This window comes from Salmo trutta, chromosome 23, assembly GCF_901001165.1.
Source record: "Salmo trutta chromosome 23, fSalTru1.1, whole genome shotgun sequence".
NCBI classification, from domain to species: domain Eukaryota; kingdom Metazoa; phylum Chordata; class Actinopteri; order Salmoniformes; family Salmonidae; genus Salmo; species Salmo trutta.
This window is the reverse complement of record NC_042979.1, coordinates 1,948,256-1,969,689: the sequence shown is the minus strand read 5'-3', so window position 1 is coordinate 1,969,689 and position 21,434 is coordinate 1,948,256. Positions and strand designations below refer to the sequence as shown.

Sequence of the window (21,434 nt, the reverse complement as noted above, 5' to 3'; positions counted from 1 at the left end):
GATTGTCATCTGATGAAGATCATCAAAGGTTAGTGCTGCATTTAGCTGTGGTTTGGGTTTATGTGACATTATATGCTAGCTTGAAAAATGGGTGTCTGATTATTTCTGGCTGGGTACTCTGCTGACATAATCTAATGTTTTGCTTTCGTTGTAAAGCCTTTTTGAAATCGGACAGTGTGGTTAGATTAACGAGAGTCTTGTCTTTAAAATGGTGTAAAATAGTCATATGTTTGAGAAATTGAAGTAATAGCATTTCTAAGGTATTTGAATATCGCGCCACGGGATTACACTGGCTGTTGAGTAGATGGGACGCAAGTGTCCCACTGGCCCAGAGAGGTTAAGCAAACGAGGGATACATAGTGTATTGAGACAGCGTTTTCCACGACCCAAAACACAAAATTATGGAATTTCTTGTGGAAGAATGGAACTCTATTGGAGGGATGATAGAATCTGTGTCAATGTGCATTGAAGCTGTTCTGGCCCAAATCCCTATTAAGACCCTTTATGTTGGTGTTTCCTTTATTCTGGCATTTACCGGTATGTCTGCTAGTAGTGCATTGAGGTCCTGTTCAAATGCTTTCAAGATGCATCCTACTTCCCTCTTTATAGAACTGGCCAATGTTCTGATAGGATTGGATAGGTTAAAGCCATGTAATAGAACCCCTTATTTAGTTTGAATCACAGAAGGGAGGGAGTAGAGATGTACATTAAAAGTATTCAAAAGGGTCTCTTTCTCAATTTGTATTTCCTCACTTCCTCACCTCCTTCTGAAACACAATGGAAGAGGTCTCCCCCTCTGACCTCCTCCTTCAATGCGCTATGAGAAGCAATGAGCGAGGCTAATCAAGAAAGAATGATAGCCTCTGTTTCTCCACTGAGGTAAAGTAGTAGAATGGGGGCTCACCTTCAGCACTGGGGGAGCATACAGCACATCTTCTGGGCGCAGGTGGAAGCTACGGTTCAGGTACTCATTACAAAACTCCCTCAAGAGCTGAATGTTGTACAGGCTGTCTGCTATGGAGGACACCACTTTCAGGCAAATATCTGGAAGACACATATACTGCTCAAAAAAATAAAGGGAACACTAAAATAACACATCTTAGATCTGAATGAATGAAATAATATTATTAAAACCTTTTTTCTTTACATAGTTGAATGTGCTGACAACAAAATCACACAAAAATAATCAATGGATATCCAATTTATCAACCCATGGAGGTCTGTATTTGGAGTCACACTCAAAATTAAAGTGGAAAATCACACTACAGGCTGATCCAACTTTGATGTAATGTCCTTAAAACAAGTCAAAATGAGGCTCAGTAGTGTGTGTGGCTTCCACGTGCCTGTATGACCTCCCTACAACGCCTGGGCAAGCTCCTGATGAGGTGGCGGATGGTCTCCTGAGGGATCTCCTCCCAGACCTGGACAAAAGCATCCGCCAACTCCTGGACAGTCTGTGGTGCAACGTGGCGTTGGTGGATGGAGCAAGACATGATGTCCCAGATGTGCTCAATTGGATTCAGGTCTGGGGAACAGGCGGGCCAGTCCATAGCATCAATGTCTTCCTCTTGCAGGAACTGCTGACACACTCCAGCCACATGAGGTCTAGCATTGTCTTGCATTAGGAGGAACCCAGGGCCAACCGCACCAGCATATGGTCTCACAAGGGGTCGGAGGATCTCATCTCGGTACCTAATGGCAGTCAGGCTACCTCTGGCGAGCACATGGAGGGCTGTGCGGCCCCCCAAATAAATGCCACCCTACACCATGACTGACCCACCGCCAAACCGGTCATGCTGGAGGATGTTGCAGGCAGCAGAACGTTCTCCACGGCGTCACCAGACTCTGTCACGTCTGTCACGTGCTCAGTGTGAACCTGCTATCATCTGTGAAGAGCACAGGCCGCCAGTGGCGAATTTGCCAATCTTGGTGTTCTCTGGCAAATGCCAAACGTCCTGCACGGTGTTGGGCTGTAAGCACAACCCCCACCTGTGGACGTCGGGCCCTCATACCACCCTCATGGAGTCTGTTTCTGACCGTTTGAGCAGACACATGCACATTTGTGGCCTGCTGGAGGTCATTTTGCAGGGCTCTGGCAGTGCTCCTCCTTGCACAAAGGCGGAGGTAGCGGTCCTGCTGCTGGGTTGTTGCCCTCCTACGGCCTCCTCCACGTCTCCTGATGTACTGGCCTGTCTCCTGGTAGCGCCTCCATGCTCTGGACACTACGCTGACAGACACAGCAAACCTTATTGCCACAGCTCGCATTGATGTGCCATCCTGGATGAGCTGCACTACCTGAGCCACTTGTGTGGGTTGTAGACTCCGTCTCATGCTACCACTACAGTGAAAGCACCGCCAGCATTCAAAAGTGACCAAAACATCAGCCAGGAAGCATAGGAACTGAGAAGTGGTCTGTGGTCACCACCTGCAGAACCACTCCTTTATTGGGGGTGTCTTGCTAATTGACTATAATTTCCACCTGTTGTCTATTCCATTTGCACAACAGCATGTGAAATTTATTGTCAATCAGTGTTGCTTCCTAAGTGGACAGTTTGATTTCACAGAAGTGTGATTGACTTGGAGTTACATTGTGTTGTTTAAGTGTTCCCTTTATTTTTTGAGCAGTGTATAAAGGGCTTTATAAAATACATGCGATTGATTTTTACGTCACTGTTAGAAAGAGGCTATATTAGCTAACCTTGTCATTAGAGGTCGACCGATTAATTGGGGCCGATTTCACGTTTTCATAACAATCGGAAATCGGTATTTTTGGACGCCGATTTGGCCGATTTATTATTATTTGTTTATACCTTTATTTAACTAGGCAAGTCAGTTAAGAACACATTCTCATTTTCAATGACGGCCTAGGAACGGTGGGTTAACTGCCTTGTTTAGGGGCAGAAAGACAGATTTTTACCTTGTCAGCTCAGGGATTCAACCTTGCAACCTCTAGTCCAACGCTCTAACCACCTGCTTTACATTGCACTCCACGAGGTTACTCAAATGCAGTAAGAAGCTAAGGTAAGTTGCTAGCTAGCATTAAACTTATCTTATAAAAAACAATCAATCATAATCACTAGTTAAACTAGTAATATCATCAACCATGTGTAGTTAACTAGCCTATCCTGCGTTGCATATAATCGCTTAGGTACACGTTGCTCCAACCATAAACATCAATGCCTTTCTTAAAATCAATACACAAGTATATATTTTTAAACCTGCATATTTAGTTAATATTGCCTGCTAACATGAATTTATTTTAACTAGGGAAAATGTGTCACTTCTCTTGCAAACAGAGTCAGGGTATATGCAGCAGTTTGGGCCGCCTGGCTCGTTGCGAACTGTGAAGACTATTTCTTCCTAACAAAGACAGCCGACTTCGCCAAACGGGGATGATTTAACAAAAGCGCATTTGCGAAAAAAGCACAATCGTTGCACGACTGTACCTAACCATAAACATCAATACACAGAAGTATATATTTTTAAACCTGCATATTTAGCTAAATGAAATCCAGGTTAGCAGGCAATATTAACCAGGTTAAATTGTGTCATTTTGCGTTCATTGCACGCAGTCAGGGTATATGCAACACTTTGGGTAATTTGTCAAAATTTTACGTAATTATGACATAACACTGAAGGTTGTGCAATGTAACAGGAATAACGTTTTGTTTTCGAGATGATAGTTTCCGGATTCGACCATATTAATGACCTAAGGCTCGTGTTCCTGTGTGTTATGTTATAATTAAGTCTATGATTTGATAGAGCAGTCTGACTGAGCGATGGTAGGCTGCAGCAGGCTCGTAAGCATTCATTCAAAATAGCACTTTCGTGCGTTTTGCCATTTTGAAATGGCTGGCTAGTTAGCGGGTGCGCGCTAATAGCGTTTCAAACGTCACTCGCTCTGAGACTTGGAGTAGTTGTTTCCCCTTCCTCTATATGGGTAACGGTGCTTCGAGGGTGGCTGTTGTCGATGTGTTCCTGGTTCGAGCCCAGGTAGGAGCGAGGAGAGGGACGGAAGCTATACTGTTACACTGGCAATACTAAAGTGCCTATAAGAACATCCAATAGTCAAAGGTATATGAAATACAAATCGTATAGAGAGAAATAGTCCTATAATTCCTATAATAACTACAACCTAAAACATCTTACCTGGGAATATTGAAGACTCGTTAAAAGGAACCACCAGCTTTCATATGTTCTCATGTTCTGAGCAAGGAACTTAAACGTTAGCTTTTTTACATGGCACATATTGCACTTTTACTTTCTTCTCCAACACTTTGTTTTTGCATTATTTAAATCAAATTGAACATGTTTCATTATTTATTTGAAGCTAAATTGATATTATTGATGTATTATATTAAGTTAAAATAAGTGTTCATTCGGTATTGTTGTAATTGTCATTATTACAAATAAATAATAATGTAAAAAAAAAAAATAGCCCGATTTAATCGGCATCAGCTTTTTTTTGGGGTCCTCCAATAATCGGTATCGGCGTTGAAAAATCATAATCGGTCGACCTCTACTTGTCATACATATTGTAATCTCTCGAGGACAGGGGTGGTGACTTTAGAGTACTCAATACTTTGTGGTAACTAATAACCTAACGCATTTGTTTTTATGTAATCCGTTACCTAGTTACTTTTACAATATCATTTACCTTTTCTTTGTTGGCAAAATTAAAATTCCTCCCCTTAGGATACGTTCGTCGCGCTCTTTCTATTCCAGCACAAAAGTTGTGGCGGGTAGCTGGGCAGGGTAACTTGAAGCTAGATAGCTTGGTAGCTAGCGAGATGGCAGAGACAATAGCCTTCATCGTGGAAGTATTCACATTATTTTGAATTGGTAAAAGAAAAGGACAGATCTTGTATCTTGACTGACGCTACTTGCACACACACACAGGATCATCGGGTTCAGGTGAGTGCTCCATTTATTCTCTGGTAATAAAGCAAACAACGTAGCTAGGTGATCAGGTTAGGCTCAGTTGATAAGAATTGAAATCTCTAGCTCCATCTTCGCCATAAACATAAAGGAAAGGGCACTACTGGATCTGCCTGCCCAGGATCTGTCTGTAAAACAGATTGGTAGCCAATTGACCTTGTATTTGAGCTCTCCTTTTACTGTGCCCAGTTGGTTTTATATATGTATTTACTTGAGGAAATAATTTAACAAAATATATATTTTAAGTATTGTAAAGTTGATATTGCGTCTGTCATAATGTAATTCGTTACTTTTAAAAGGAACGTTCCCAACACTGCAGATGACTGACGAGGAATTTTGGCCTAGTATGCAGATTTTTCGTCACTGATAATTTGACAAATCAATCTACAAACACATAGCCTATTAGCTATACAATTAGCCGCTACACATTAACTCAGCACAGGGATTAAAACATATAATTTATAATTTAATACGTACAGAGGGATCTGTTAGCAGAAAAACATTTTATTATCAAAAGTTAAAGGAAACCACTCATTCCTTTAATTTAAAGAGTTAAATAACATTTATGTGAGAACAATATTTTTTTGTGAACACATTTCATTTTGGCATTATAATAAAGTTGGTAGCAACATGAAAAATAATTGTGGATATCTGTAGCAGCTCACGTCGACTACAAAATCCACAATGCAATGCTCTCTCTATGGGCTGGCTGGCTGGCTAGTTAGGTAACTAGCTAGCTAGCAAACGTAGCTACACACAATATCAGCATGTAAAATTGCCTAAACTGCACTATCAATTTAGGAGTCTACAATCTAACCATGTTCTACCTGCAGAGTGGAGTCTGATATTCGCAACGGCAGACATACTTTTAAGGAGATGGGAAACGTTGCTCATGCTACGGCAATGGGACGCACGGTGCATTCTGGGACGAAGGAGGGAATCGGAGTCTATTGGGCGCTAGCTCAAAAACCCAACATTAGCACAAATTTCGTCAACAAAATATACAATATTATAAATCTTTTCAGAGATTTGAGATAATTAGCTTGCTATCTGTATTATCGTATAGCTTTGGAATCGTGTCATTACGCACTTTTGAGGAAAAAAGGCACATTTCTCGACATAGACTGACCTTGATAAGGTTATACGTTCCTTCATTCATTGGATTCCTATCTCCTTTCTATAGCATATCTGTCAACGGCACCATGCAATGCAAATAGGAAAAATAAATATGCTAGACCCTCCATTAAATAAAACATTTCTCAAGGTAGGAATATCACAAAAATATGGCCCATTCGAGAGAAGACATTCTCCCGAGTTATGACATCGGCCAGTACTGTAATCTGACATGTATGATAGATGTTTTCGCGATCCTATTATCTTCCAGAGCGACTTTATGACAGTCCTATGTCACACCAGACGGATTTCTGACTGCTTGAAGGCAAATAACTCAGTTACACGTGAAAACACGAAATTACACAGGGAATCGATAGAACATAACTCAGAGATGCACAAAAACAATATAACATTCAAAATGGGTGAACCTTTCATTTAAATAAATATGTTTGCTTTATATAACTTTTTGTGTGCAGTTTTAAAGCACATTTCCTGCAATTCTACAGATTTTTTTATGGGTTGGGGGGGACATTTTCAGTCTTCAAAGCTTATTTCATGCAATTCTACATATTTTGCCATGACTTATGCCATGTTAATATTATATCTGTAAGACTAACAAAATCAAATTGGGGCCCCCTGGACCAGTGACCCTGGGCACGTGCCCTGCGTGCCCGTTCGGTAATTCGGCCTTGATTACTACAAGTTTAGATAGCTGCCTAGACTAATTTACCAATCTTACATTGTTTTACTGATATGGGAGTGACTGTCAGTGAGTGACATATTAATATTAAACCTTTATTTTGAAAGGGCAGTCATGCTTAGACTACGGTCTCTTCTTCAGATGAGCCCAGCATAAATACATCAAACATATACAACACACAATATTACAAAACATATTAAGAAAAATACATGTATTTATTTATTTCTCTGGACTGACCAAGGGGGTCCAGAACATCTAATTTCAGAGATCTCGGAGTTGTTGGTATACAGTACCCTATGGAGGACAGCTTCTTCAACAGAATAACATGGTCTACACTACCCTATGGAGGACAGCTTCATCAACAGAATAACATGGTCTACAGTACCCTATCAGGACAGCTTATTCAAAAGAATAACATGGTCTACAGTACCCTATGCAGGACAGCTTATTCAACAGAATAACATGGTCTACAGTACCCTATGGAGGACAGCTTATTCAACAGAATAACATGGTCTACAGTACCCTATCAGGACAGTTTATTCAACAGAATAACATGGTCTAAAGTACCCTATGGAGGACAGCTTATTCAACAGAATAACATGGTCTACAGTAGCCTATGGAGGATAGCTTATTCAACAGAATAACATGGTCTACAGTACCCTATGGAGGATGGCTTACTCAACAGAACAACATGGTCTACAGTACCCTATCAGGACAGCTTATTCAACAGAATAACATGGTCTACAGTACCCTATGGAGGACAGCTTATTTAACAGAATAACATGGTCTACAGTACCCTATGAAGGACAGCTTATTCAACAGAATAACATGGTCTACAGTACCCTATCAGGACAGCTTATTCAACAGAATAACATGGTCTACAGGACCCTATGGAGGACAGCTTATTTAACAGAATAACATGGTCTACAGTACCCTATGAAGGACAGCTTATTCAACAGAATAACATGGTCTACAGAACCCTATGGAGGACAGCTCATTTGACATAATAACATGGTCTGCAGTACCCAATAGAGGACAGCTTATTCAACAGAATAACATGGTCTACAGTACCCTATCATGACAGCTTATTCAGCAGAAAAACATGGTCTAGAGTACCCTATCAGAACAGCTTATTCAACAGAATAACATGGTCTACAGTAGCCTATCAGGACAGCTTATTCAACAGAATAACATGGTCTACAGGACCCTATGGAGGACAGCTTATTTAACAGAATAACATGGTCTACAGTACCCTATCAGGACAGCTTAATCAACATAATAACATGGTCTACAGTACCCTATCAGGACAGCTTCATCAACAGAATAACATAGTCTGCAGTACCCAATAGAGGACAGCTTATTCAACAGAATAACATGGTCTACAGTACCCTATCAGGACAGCTTATTCAGCAAAATAACATGGTCTACATGAACCCTATCAGGACAGCTTATTCAACAGAATAACATGGTCTACAGAACCCTATGGAGGACAGCTCATTTAACATAATAACATGGTCTACAGTACCCTATCAGGACAGCTTTTTCAACAGAATAACATGGTCTACAGTACCCTATCAGGATAGCTTTTTCAACAGAATAACATGGTCTACAGTACCCTATGGAGGACAGCTTCTTCAACAGAATAACAGTCTACAGTACCCAATGGAGGAGAGCTTATTCAATAGAATAGCATGGTCTACACTACCCTATGGAGGACAGCTTCATCAACAGAATAACATGGTCTACAGTACCCTATCAAGACAGCTTATTCAACAGAATAACATGGTCTACAGTACCCTATCAGGACAGTTTATTCAACAGAATAACATGGTCTACAGTACCCTATCAGGACAGCTTTTTCAAGAGAATAACATGGTCTACAGTACCCTATCAGGACAGCTTATTCAACAGAATAACATGGTCTACAGTACCCTTTGGAGGACAGCGTATTCAACAGAATAACATGGTCTACAGTACCCTATCAGGACAGCTTATTCAACATAATAACATGGTCTACAGTACCCTATGGAGGACAGCTTATTCAACAGAATAACATGGTCTACAGTACCAAAACCTTATCAAGTCTACAAACATCGCAGCACAATTCTTTCTACCATCTAAGGCATTTGCAATATAATTTACAACATGCATGGTGCCGTAGTGGTGCTGCGTTTAGGTCTGAATTAACATTAAGATTAACATTGAATCCAATGATCTAAGCAGGCTGGGCTGACATGCTTATAGCCTTGCTAGGACTTTCTAAATATCAGCATTATTTATATATTATCTATTATTGTTACTATTTTTTCCCCCTGACTGTTTTCCATGTTATTTGGTTAGTTCTCTTAAAAAGCACCCTCATAGATATTTATGTTATCATGGGACTGCCCATATTTCACTCTGGCCTACGCCAATTGGCAGCCAAGGGTTTGCCTTAGGACGCAAAGGTGTGTCATGAGTCAGGGAGATGGTCTGATGGTCTTAGTGACAACAGACCTAGATATGGGGGGGGGGTTTAATATTAGGACATTTGCTTTTTAATGGTAAGTTTACAAACTTTGGTTGTGGTAAATATAATTGAAACATGGGTATCATTGAGGTAAGGGGTGAAATAAGTATATCAAGTTATAATTGTAATAGCAGATTGTTAGCATGCTACTGGAACAAAAACAGATCTGGCTAATTAATCTATATTTGCCAAATAATGGTGATCTACACTTCCTTGAAAATATATATAATAATCTATTGAGCTCACAAGCAATGAATGAATCTATTATTATGGTGGGAGATAATAAGGTTTGAAGTACCTCAATAGATCGTAAAGGAAATGACCCTCAAGCACTTAAGGACATCACGAAGATCATGGATATATTGGAACTAGCGGAGGGCATGGAGGCCGAAAAACCCTGACCTCGTGAGATATACACGGAGGAGGCTTAATCAAGCTAGCCATCTTGATTACTTCCTAGTCTCGTTCTTGCTGGCATCAAAAGTTTTAAAAAGTAATAATAGGAGACCGAATGCGATCGGACCACCATCTAATTGGCCTCCATATAACTCTTTCAGAATTTCCACGTGGACGGAGATATTGGACATTTAATCAAAGCCTATTGGATGACAATTTGTTCTTAACTAAGACAAAATAATTCATAATTGACTTTTCTTTGCACAACATAGGTACAGCACATCCCCTATTGTATGGGGCACTTTTAGAGGCCATTCAATACAATTGTCATCATTAAAACCAAAGCAGTTTAGGTCAACAGAGATTAGACTAATTATAACGCCCTGGCCATTGAGAGGGTTTTTTGTTGTCTATTTTTGGTTAGGCCAGGGTGTGACATGGGTGGGCGTTCTATGTTCCGTTTTCTATGTTGGTGTATTACTTTGTTTCGGCCGTGTATGGCTCTCAATCAGGAACAGCTGTAGATCGTTGTTGCTGATTGAGAGTCATACATAGGCAGCCTGTTTTTCCTTTGGGGTTTGTGGGCGAATGTTTTCTGTTTAGTTTTACAACCTTACAGAACTGTTGCTGGTCGTTTTTTGGTGTATTTTGTAAGTGTTCATTTAGTCCATTAAAGTCTTTCAAGATGAACACATCCTCCGCTGCACCTTGGTCTCATTTTGATGACGCAGGTAGATCGTAATGGGAACTGTATTATAGAGGCAAAAAATAGGTTAGAGGAAAAACTAAAAGAAATGGAGGTACTTATTCAAGAACCATCAAGTGTAATGTATTACAAAAATAAACCCAATTGGATGGAAAATTGTGGAAAATGCAAAATTGTTCTTCAATCTTCAACATAGAAATGCTACCAAAAATAATTTACAGAAACTTGTTACAAATGGAGTCATCCATTATTCACCAAATAATATTTTGTAAGAAATAGGAAAATATTTTAAGCATATGCTTTCTTTTCAGTCTCCTCCATTTACACTGAATAATGTTAACTGTAAGGATTTCTTTCATAATAATAATAATGTAAAATTAACAAATTTACAGAAAGATCTGTGTGAAGGCCAACTTACAGAAGAGTAACTTTTTTAAACATCTTTTCAGTCTGGAAAAAAACAGACCTTTTTTGATGTACGCAAAGATCCATTATTAGCATGTTTTAATTACTATAAAAATGGTAGACTTTCAGGTAGTCAACAAGGTCTGATTTCATTAATACTAAAACAGGACGCAGGTGGTAAGTATAAAGATCCAGTCCATTTAAAAACTGGAGGCCTCTCCTGGCGAAATGCATAGCACATAGAATAAAAAAGGTTCTACCAAATAATTGTTCATCCTGATCAGACAGGTTTTTTACATGGACGATATATATTGGAGATAATATACGACTCATTTTTTAAATCATATAGCAAAAAATATTTTATTTTATTTGGAATGCTAAGCCAGAACAAAATTAAACGTGCCTATTTATACAATGAATGAGTTTGAGGGGCTATAATGATTAAATATTAAAGCTTTAAACCTCTCACTAAAGGCTTCACTCACACATAAGTTATACTTAAACCCAAAATGGTTATCCAGTAGATTTTTTAAAAAATACAAAAATTGCATATACAGACTACAACTTCTCATTTGACTAATTGAAAAATACATTTAATCTAAAGTATCACCCTTACTTAAACAAGCCATGCAAAGCTGGTTACAATTTAAGTTTTATCCTTCAGAAAAGACAGAACAAATATTACAACAAATGTTATGGTTAAACTCAAATATATTGATTAATAAAAAATAATTCTTTATGGAAAAAAATTAAATAAATTGTATTACGTTTATTAATGATATTATGAACAGAAAATGGAGGAGTTGACACATATGCAGCTATCTAAAATATATGGGAATATCTGCTCAATCCAAATTTACAACCAACTGATTGCAGCATTACCAAAAAAAATTGAGGCAAGTGGAAAAGGGAGAAGGTAGGGAACTTGTTTGCCTGCCTTATATTAAAGATACAAATTGGCTGAAAGGAATTAGCATACATAGAAAAATATACCAGTTTAATTTTAGGACAAAAATGTTGACAGCTGCGCCGTACAGGTTGCAAAGTAAATGGGAAGGATTTTCGATGTACCGATTCCATGGCACATGGTTTATGAACTGGTACAAAAAACAACACTTGATTCAACACTTAAAGTTTTTCAATTTAAATGATTATATAAATTCTTGCCGCCAACAGAATGCTATATATATGGGGCATACGACAATCTCAGCTCTGTAGATTTCGCTGTGAAGAGACAGAATCAATAGATCATTTACTCTGGTATTGCCCCTATGTAGCTTGTTTCTGGTCAAAGGTTCAGGAATGGTTAAAAAAAAAATCACAACATGCACTTAAAATGTACCTTACAAATAGCAGTGTTGTGCGATTTGGAAAGCCATAGTCAGTCAATAAATAACATAATTTAATAATAATACTTGTAGGAAAGGTTTTCATCTTTTGCTCACAATCTGTGGATACTATACGATTAGAAAGGTTCAAAATGTATGTAAAACATCACAGCACAATTGAAAAATATATGGCAAATGGAAACCAAATGAGGGTGGTCTATGGTGATAGCTGGTATGGGCTGAGAGTGGGTGAGGGGGGGATTAAAGAGCTTATGTTTGGTAATGTATTATTTTTATGTGAATGCTTTATATAAAAGTACCATGTATGTAAAATGTATATGGGGTGTGGTGGAGGGGTTAATAATAAAAAATGCAAAAAGATTAACATTAAGAATAACATTTACAGATAGATAATAACATAGCTCTTTGATGACCAATGATTCTAGGATTTTCTCAAGACAAGAGCCTGAAAAAGGATTGATAATTATCGGGATCACTACTATCCCCGCCTTTATGGAGTGGCAGCACAAAAGCTGCTTTCCACACATTTTGAATACTTCCTGATACTAAAGTTTAATTTTTTTTAAAGTGTGTTACTGAGCCATCAATGAGGGATGCTGCATACTTAAGCAAAGATGGGTCCAAATTATCAGCCCCTAATGACTTCTTGGTGTCAATAGCTAATAAGGCAGCAAGAACTTCTGAGTTGCCAAAAAGAAAAACCCTGACTACCATTTCCAAAGTCACGTGAGATTGGCTGATCATCCATTGAAGCAACTGGAGGCTGTATGTGGGAAGCACAGTCAACTGACTGGCCAAGACCAGAAATACCAATTAAGAAACCAGCTCAGATAAAATGCTGATTAATGACACATGTGTCTAAAACTACTTGCTTAGGCAGGGAAGTAGAGGAATTACTCGGCTTCAGTGAATTAACAGATTTTTTGAATTTCGAGGGATCACTAACAGAGTCCGCCCTAGCGCTAAGGAAGTAGTTTGATTTGGCCTGTTTAACCGATAGCCATAACCAACAAAGCCTCATTCAGCTTAGAAGCCACCGGAGAGGGAGACAGAACAGGGGACAAAGGAGCAGGTACCTCTGGGTCCAATCTCGAAGCGGAAACCCCCAGGGATGAAGGCGTCGGAACCTCTGGATCCAGGGTGGCGAAGCTCTTTGAAGTCTGTGTCCGGTCAGTGCTTCCCACCGCCAAGGAGGCCCCTATTGCCAAAGGCCGCCGCTTTCAACTTCCACGGCGAGTGACGTGCCTCCATGGCTGGTAGATAGTGGATGTTCCTGTTCCTATTCCTACCCTAAGTCATCCAGAAGCATCATACTAACTCCATTCTCCGGGGAAGGGGGAGACCCCTTTGGGGAGGGATCCCTGCAGAGCACCGGCCAATCGGCTGTGGAGATGACTCGACGGCGACACTCCCACTAGGCCAGAGCGGCCTCCAGCTACTGGAGTAGAAGAGAAAGAGAAAGTAGGCGGATGTTGATTCCCCAGTAGCTTGTGTAAGCTGGCTAAGAGTAGGCACTTCACCCCTGTAGTCCTCTGCAAGCAAACCTTGCTACATTGAAATTCCGGATGGTCCACCTTGTCCCAGAATAGAGCAAAAATAAACACAGCTCATTCAGCATTGAAAATGTTTGTTCGTGACCTCCATTTGAAACTACAGGCTAGATAGGCTACCTGGGCTTCCGTGTCTCTCTAGACAGGAATTTTCTAAAGGCTGGCTATGAGCCACAGTGTGTTCGCAAACACAACCCGCATCCCAAGACAAGCATAGCCAGTGAAATGGCAAACACACACCCAAGTCACACACCAGTACGGCAAACAGAGTGAAAGCGGAGGACTTGCTCACTGTATGGAACCTGGCTGCACATACACTATACGAGCGGGAGGTAGACAGGTAGAAGGTGCATTCGCTTACCAATGAGCAGCGTGAACAAGCATGGGGAGAGCTTGAACTGCTGATGCACAATCAAGTTTAGAAATTGCACCTTGTGTATTCTACTATGCTAACTCTCAACAGTAAGTTGAGACCCTGACTGAGTTCCTAAAAAATGTATATATATTTTAAAAAATTAAATGGTTTCCATATACACTACATTACATAGAAGTATGTGGACACCCCTTCAAATTAGTGGATTTGGCTATTTCAGCCACACCCGTTACTGACAGGTGTATATGGCAATTGCACACAGCCATGCAATCTCCATAGACAAATATTGGCAGTAGATTCGTGCTAAGTTTTTCAAATCATATGAGCAAAAAATATTTAGCTTTATCTGGGATGCTAAACCAGACAAAATAAAGCATGCCTATCTATATAATGAATATGAATTGGGTGCGTTGAGAAACCTCTCTAAAAGCTTCACTTATTCAAAAGTTTTACTTGAACCCTAAATGGTTCTCAAGTAGATTACTAAGAAAAGCTAATCCACTGTTTAAAAATGGCCTTTGTGCAGATTGCCATGTCTCATTTTCGATTAATTGAAAATGATACTTTTTTTCAAAGTATCAATCTTTTTCAAACAAGCAATGCAGAGCTGGATAAAATGTAAATTTCATCCTCCTGAAAAGATAGAACAAATATTACAAAAAATATTATGGCTGAACTCAAATGTGCTGGTTGATAAAATACCTGTATTTATGGGAAAGATGTTTGAAAAGGGTATTTTGTTCTAAAAATATATTGTAAATTGGAATGGTAGAGTTGTCTTTCATGGAGTTATCAGAATTGTACGGGAAGGTCTGCTCAATCCAAGAGTACAACCAATTGATTACAGAATTACCCCAAAAATGGAGGAGGCAGGTGGCAGCGGGAGGAGGTAGGGAACTGGTCTGTCTGCCCAATATAAAGGATCAAAGAAACGTCCTCTTACTGTCAACTGCGTTTATTTTCAGTAAACTTAACATGTGTAAATATTTGTATGAAAATAAGATTCAACAACTGAGACATAAACTGGACAAGTTCCACAGACATGTGACTAACAGAAATTGAATAATGTGTCCCTGAACAAAGGGGGGGTCAAAATAAAAAGTAACAGTCAGTATCTGGTGTGGCCATCAGCTGCATTAAGTACTGCAGTGCATCTCCTCCTCATGGACTGCACCACATTTGCAAGTTTTTGCTGTGAGATGTTACCCCACTGTTCCACCAAGGCACCTGCAAGTTCCCGGTCATTTCTGGGGGGAATGGCCCTAGCCCTCACCCTCCGATCCAACAGGTCCCAGATGTGCTCAATGAAATTGAGATCCGGGCTTTTCGCTGGCCATGGCAGAACACTGACATTCCTGTCTTGGAGGAAATCACGCACAGAACGAGCAGAATGGCTGGTGGCATTGTCATGCTGGAGGGTCATGTCAGGATGAGCCCGCAGGAAAGGTACCTCTTTGAGGGGTCTTCCCTGTAACGCACAGCGTTGAGATTGCCTGCAATGACAACAAGCTCAGTCCGATGATGCTGTGACACACCGCCCCAGACCATGACGGACCCTCCACCTCCAAATCGATCCCGCCCCAGAGTACAATCCTCGGTGTAACGCTCATTCCTTCGGCGATAAATGCAAATCCGACCATCACCCCTGGTGAGACAAAATCGCGACTCGTCAGTGAAGAGCACTTTTTGTCAGTCCTGTCTGGTCCAGCGACGGTGGGTTTGTGCCCATAGGCAACGTTGTTGCCGGTGATGTCTGGTGAGAACCTGCCTTACAACAGGCCTACAAGCCCTCAGTCCAGCCTCTCTCAGCCTATTGCGGACAGTCTAAGCACTGACGGAGGGATTGTGGGTTCCTGGTGTAACTCGGGCAGTTGTTGTTGCCATCCTGTACTTGTCCCGCAGGTGTGATGTTCAGATGTACCGATCCTGTGCAGGTGTTATCACACGTGGTCTGCCACTGCGAGGACGATCAGCTGTCCGTCCTGTCTCCCTGTAGCGCTGTCTTAGGCGTCTCACAGTATGGACATTGCAATTTATTGCCCTGGCCACATCTGCAGTACTCATGCCTCCTTGCAGCATGCCTAAGGCACGTTCACGCAGATGAGCAGGGACCTTGGGCATCTTTCTTTTGGTGTTTTCAGAGTCAGTAGAAAGGCCCCTTTAGTGTCCCAAGTTTTCATAACTGTGACCTTAATTGCCTACCGTCTGTAAACTGTTAGTGTCTTATTGACCGTTCCACAGGTGCATGTTCATTAATTGTTTATGGTTCATTGAACAAGCATGGGAAATAGTGTTTAAATCCTTTACAATGAAGATCTGTGAAGTTATTTGGATTTTTACGAATTATCTTTGAAAGACGGGGTCCTGAAAAAGGGACGTTTATTTTGATTGTATTTGAAAACAAAACAAAAATTGTATTTGAAAACAAAACAAAAATGGAATTTCGCTATCAACAACCCATTTTGGCTAGACTGCCCCCTTTACTTTCAGTGATTCTTTTTTTTTTTTTTGCATTTGAATTTTGTTGATTGAAACACTAGTTCTTCGTTTGCACTTTTGACCCCACAGCTGTGAGCGGGCTTTAGTGGGAGGTGTGGATGATGCTTCTCCATTTGTCAGCCATTATTTGAGTGTCAGTTTGGCTACAACCAATACTGTTCAGCCTTTCTTTGCGACACAAAATAAGTCATAGCGGACACCCACGAAGAAGGACTGTGATGATGGCATCTCAGGTAAGCAGCACTGGGTGTTCTTCCATCCAACTTCTATATACAGTGGGGGAAAAAAGTATTTGATCCCCTGCTGATTTTGTACGTTTGCCCACTTACAAAGAAATGATCAGTCTATAATTTTAAGTAGGTTTACTTGAACAGTGAGAGACAGAATAACAACAAAAAATTCCTGAAAAACGCATGTCAAAAATGTTATAAAATTATTTGCATTTTAATATGGGGAATAAGTATTTGACCCCTCTGCAAAACATGACTTAGTACTTGGTGGCAAAACCCTTGTTGGCAATCACAGAGGTCAGACGTTTCTTGTAGTTGGCCACCAGGTTTGCACACATCTCAGGAGGGATTTTGTCCCACTCCTCTTTGCAGATCTTCTCCAAGTCATTAAGGTTTCGAGGCTGACGTTTGGCAACTTCTGGTAAATGGTGTCACCAGAGTCAAGAACTGTCAAGAAAGTTGACTGTACAATCTGCTTCCTTCTGTTCATGGCGAGGCCAGATCTATTACTAAAAAAGAAGCCCATTTTAAATCTTAGCTTTTTAACTATCACATCACAATTATATTTTTTTTTAAACGTTAGACCTTTATCAATCCAGACGCCCAGATATTTCTAGGCGGGAACCAGCTTGATGAGAGAGCCATCCGATTATTTAATATGTAGCCCATCGGAGAGATTTTTCTGTGAATTAGAGAACATATATTTGTTTTGCCTGCATTAAGTACAAGTTTTAAATCAACAAGGGCTTTCTGTAATGCAACAATCAGATTGCAGCTCTAACATAGCTTGGTCAACAGTCGGTGCAATGGCATACATAACCGTGTCGTCTGCATACAGATTAATAGTACAGCATTTAATACAGTACACCTTTCTTAATATCGAGGAAACCAGACTTGACACCATCAGAAAGCACACAGTGTCCCGTCTGTCAGATGGCTCTTAAACCATTTGGAAGACTCCTTGTCCAGGCCCATTTCAGACAGTTTTTGAATGAGTAGGGAATGGTCAACAATGTCAAATGCATTGGAAAGGTCTATAAATAGGGCAGCACAATGTTTTTTATGATCTAGGCAATTTACCACATCACATTAAACAAGCATAGTGGCTGAAACAATGCTATGTCCAGATCTAAAACCAGAATGGTGCATATTTAGAATAGAGTGAGAAGTTTAAAAAGTTATTCGCTGAGACACTGTTTTGCAATGAAGGTCTACAGTAGCCTCAACAGCACTCTTTGAGGTAGCACCATGGTGTAGCCGGAGGACACCCATTTTCCGTCCTCCTTTGGGTACCCTCTAGCCCAGGGGTGTGTAACTAATTTTTCCCCGTGGGACGCATTCGGTTTTCACCGAGGTCCAGAGAGCCGCACTGAAAATAGGCAATACTTCCTTGCTGTCAAAATTTGCACAAAATTGTCCTCTAACCATCCTTTTTAAAATGTTCAATGCTTGACGCTTTGATGATTCAAGTGAAGAGACTTTATACATGTAGGTCTATTATCATCTCTACACAGTTCCTATTCGGTTGTAGTAATTTAAATGTAGATTGAGTTATAATTTTTTTACTCAAACCACCAGCATTGAATCGGTTCGCAGGCCGGATCCGGTATGCTTGACACCTCTGAACTCATGAGTTCAAGGCAGTTAGAAGACAACCTACCCTCTAGCCTCATAAATTCGGGGCAGTAGAAGTGCACCACTGACAGCAGAGCGGCGCCATCACACATGTCCTTCATGAGGTCATCCAGCATGGGGAAGTGCTGGAGCTGCCGGCCAGAGAGGTGGTCTCTACGGTATCGCACCTACACACACAAAAATGGGTCAGAGGTCAGACAGGGGCAAGGACTGGGTCAGCCTGTGTGGCATGAACAGTCCTTCTCACACACAATGCACAGACGCACGCACGCACACGCACACACCACTGTAGTGGGTGTCTTCTTGGCAGCCTGCTCCTGCCAGTGACATAGCAGATTTAAATAGCTCTGTTTAGCTCTCTGAGTTTATCCTGGGTCAGAGACAGTGGAGTTCACGATCCTCCTCTCTGCACGGACTTAGAAGGTAATTTGAGGAGCTCTGCTTTGTTAGTTTGTTAAGTCATCAGCAGAAGTTGCATGCCAAGAAGAGCACAGCAAGAACAACAAAACTACCACCACACCAACAGCCAGGAATCAGTGAGAGTAAGTAGCTATCACATTCATTATGTAAGCTACACAGATAACACCAACCCTTACAATAAGCTCTTCTACAAGAGTAGAGATATAAGACCAGTATGGCCTAAAAATCATATCTTGATTTTTTCACATTTATGGTCCAATGACAATATACAGTTGAAGTCGGAAGTTTACATACACTTAGATTGGAGTCAATAAAACTCCTTCAACCACTCCACAAATTTCTTGTTAACTATAGTTTTGGCAAGCCGGTTAGGACATCTACTGTGTGCATGACACAGGTAATTTTTCCAAAAATTCTTTACAGACAGATTATTTCACTTATAATTCACAATTCCAGTGGGTCAGAAGTTACCATACACGAAGTTGACTGTGCCTATAAACAGCTTGGAAAATTCCAGAAAATGATGTCATTGCTTTAGAAGCTTCTGACAGGCTGTGTACCTGTGGATGTATTTCAAGGCCTACCTTCAAACTCAGTGCCTCTGCTTGACATCATGGGAAAATCAAAATAAATCAGCCAAGACCTCAGAAAAATTATTGTAGACCTCCACAAGTCTGGTTCATCCTTGGGAGCAATTTCCAAATGCCTGAAGGTACCACGTTCATCTGTACAAACAATAGTACGCAAGTATAAACACCGTGGGACCACGCAGCCGTCATACCGCTCAGGAAGGAGACGCGTTCTGTCTCCTATAGATGAACGTACTTTGGTGAGAAAAGTGCAAATCAACAACAGCAAAGGACCTTGTGAAGATGCTGGAGGAAACAGGTACAAAAGTATCTATATCCGCAGTAAAACGAGTTCTATATTGACACAACCTGAAAGGCCGCTCAGCAAGGAAGAAGCCAGTGCTCCAAAACCGCCATAAAAAAGCCAGACTAAGTTTTGCAACTGAACATGGGGACAAAGATCGAACTTTTTGGAAAAATGTCTTCTGGTCTGATGAAACAAAAATAGAACTGTTTGGCCATAATGCTCATCGTTAAGTTCGGAGGAAAAATGGGGAGGCTTGCAAGCCGAAGAACACCATCCCAACCGCGAAGCACGTGGGGGGGCAGCATCATGTTGTGGGGGTGCTTTGCTGCAGGAGGGACTGGTGCACTTCACAAAATAGATGGCATCATGAGGCAGGAAAATTATGTGGATATATTGAAGGAACAATCTCAAGACATCAGTCTGGAAGTTAAAGCTTGGTCGCAAATGGATCTCCCAAATGGACAATGACCCCAAGCATACTTCCAAAGTTGTGGCAAAATGGCTTAAGGACAACAAAGTCAAGCTATTGGAGTGGCCATCACAAAGCCCTGACCTCAATCCAATAGAAAATGTGTGGGCAGGACTGAAAAAGTGTGTGCGAGCAAGGAGGCCTACAAACCTGACTCAATTACACTAGCTCTGTCAGGAGGAATGGGCCAAAATTCACCCAACTTATTGTGGGAAGCTTGTGGAAGGCTACCCGAAATGTTTGACCCAAGTTAAACAATTTAAAGGCATTGCTACCAAATACTAATTGAGTGTATGTAAACTTCTGACTCACTGGGAATGTGATGAAAGAAATAAAAGCTGAAATAATGAATTCTCTCTACTATTATTCTGACATTTCACATTCTTAAAATAAAGTGGTGATCCTAACTGACCTAAGACAGGGAATTTTTACTAGGATTAAATGTCAGGAATTGTGAAAAATTTAGTTTAAATGTATTTGTTTAAGATGTATGTAAACTTACGACTTCAACTGTAAATCTCAATTATTTTGTTTTGTTTTCTCTACATAAGCTGCATTGCTAAATTAAAAGGTCAATACACTGCATTTCAAACAGTCAGGAATAATCTAATAAATTCAGGGCTTGTAAAATTACTCCTAAACTAAATAGCTGAAAAGCTTTTAGGTGTAGCGCTTGCCACCCTCCCAGCATTCCACCGGCCTGTACTGGAAACTACATCCCCTCCAAGGTGCTTCTCTCCTGGCTATCATACTGCTAACACGGCCTCCATTGCGTTGCTGTTTTGATCGGCCCCAGCATTTAATCGTACTGAGTAAGTCACCACTCTTTCCTTGCTGTTGTTACGTTGGCCAGTTTGGCACCTTGGGTGTGTTTATTGTGGGTCCTAGTGCTGGCTGGTTTCTAGTGTTAGGTTCTGAACAAACGGAGTAAAAACTAGAAAAAGCTCAAACCAAGTTTATTCACCCACTGGGTCAAACAGCTGCAAAGACAAAGACATGTTTACACAAGCACATATATTTATACCCTCCTACTAGGCGGAGTCAACTCCTTGCACATCTAGACAGCCAATACCTCTGTTGCTAGTCATGAACTTAATTGGTTCCTCTCACTGGTGTAGTCATGGCCCTGCCTCATGCTAGAACCTTCATGGGCATGGAAGTATATGTGTGTGGGATAGGACTGTTCCTTTTCACTTCATCTGACCTAAACTCGGGCCGAATTCCTCGCTCTTCCCTTATCCACGACTGTCCTACCTTATCAGTGAC

The 21,434-nt window shown here is 40.7% G+C and overlaps 1 protein-coding gene across 2 annotated transcripts in view; it reads right to left on the bottom strand.

Moving 5' to 3' along the window:
* Positions 1-21,434, bottom strand: part of LOC115159081 (calmodulin-regulated spectrin-associated protein 1-B) — a 167,902-nt gene that overhangs the window by 49,670 nt on the left and 96,798 nt on the right. For both annotated transcript variants that reach the window (XM_029708458.1, XM_029708457.1), the window contains exons 6-7: positions 18,429-18,570; positions 905-1,044 (exon numbers count right to left, since the gene is read on the bottom strand). In XM_029708458.1, coding sequence (XP_029564318.1) covers positions 905-1,044; positions 18,429-18,570 — 282 coding nt within the window. The remainder of the gene's footprint in view (positions 1-904; positions 1,045-18,428; positions 18,571-21,434) is intronic.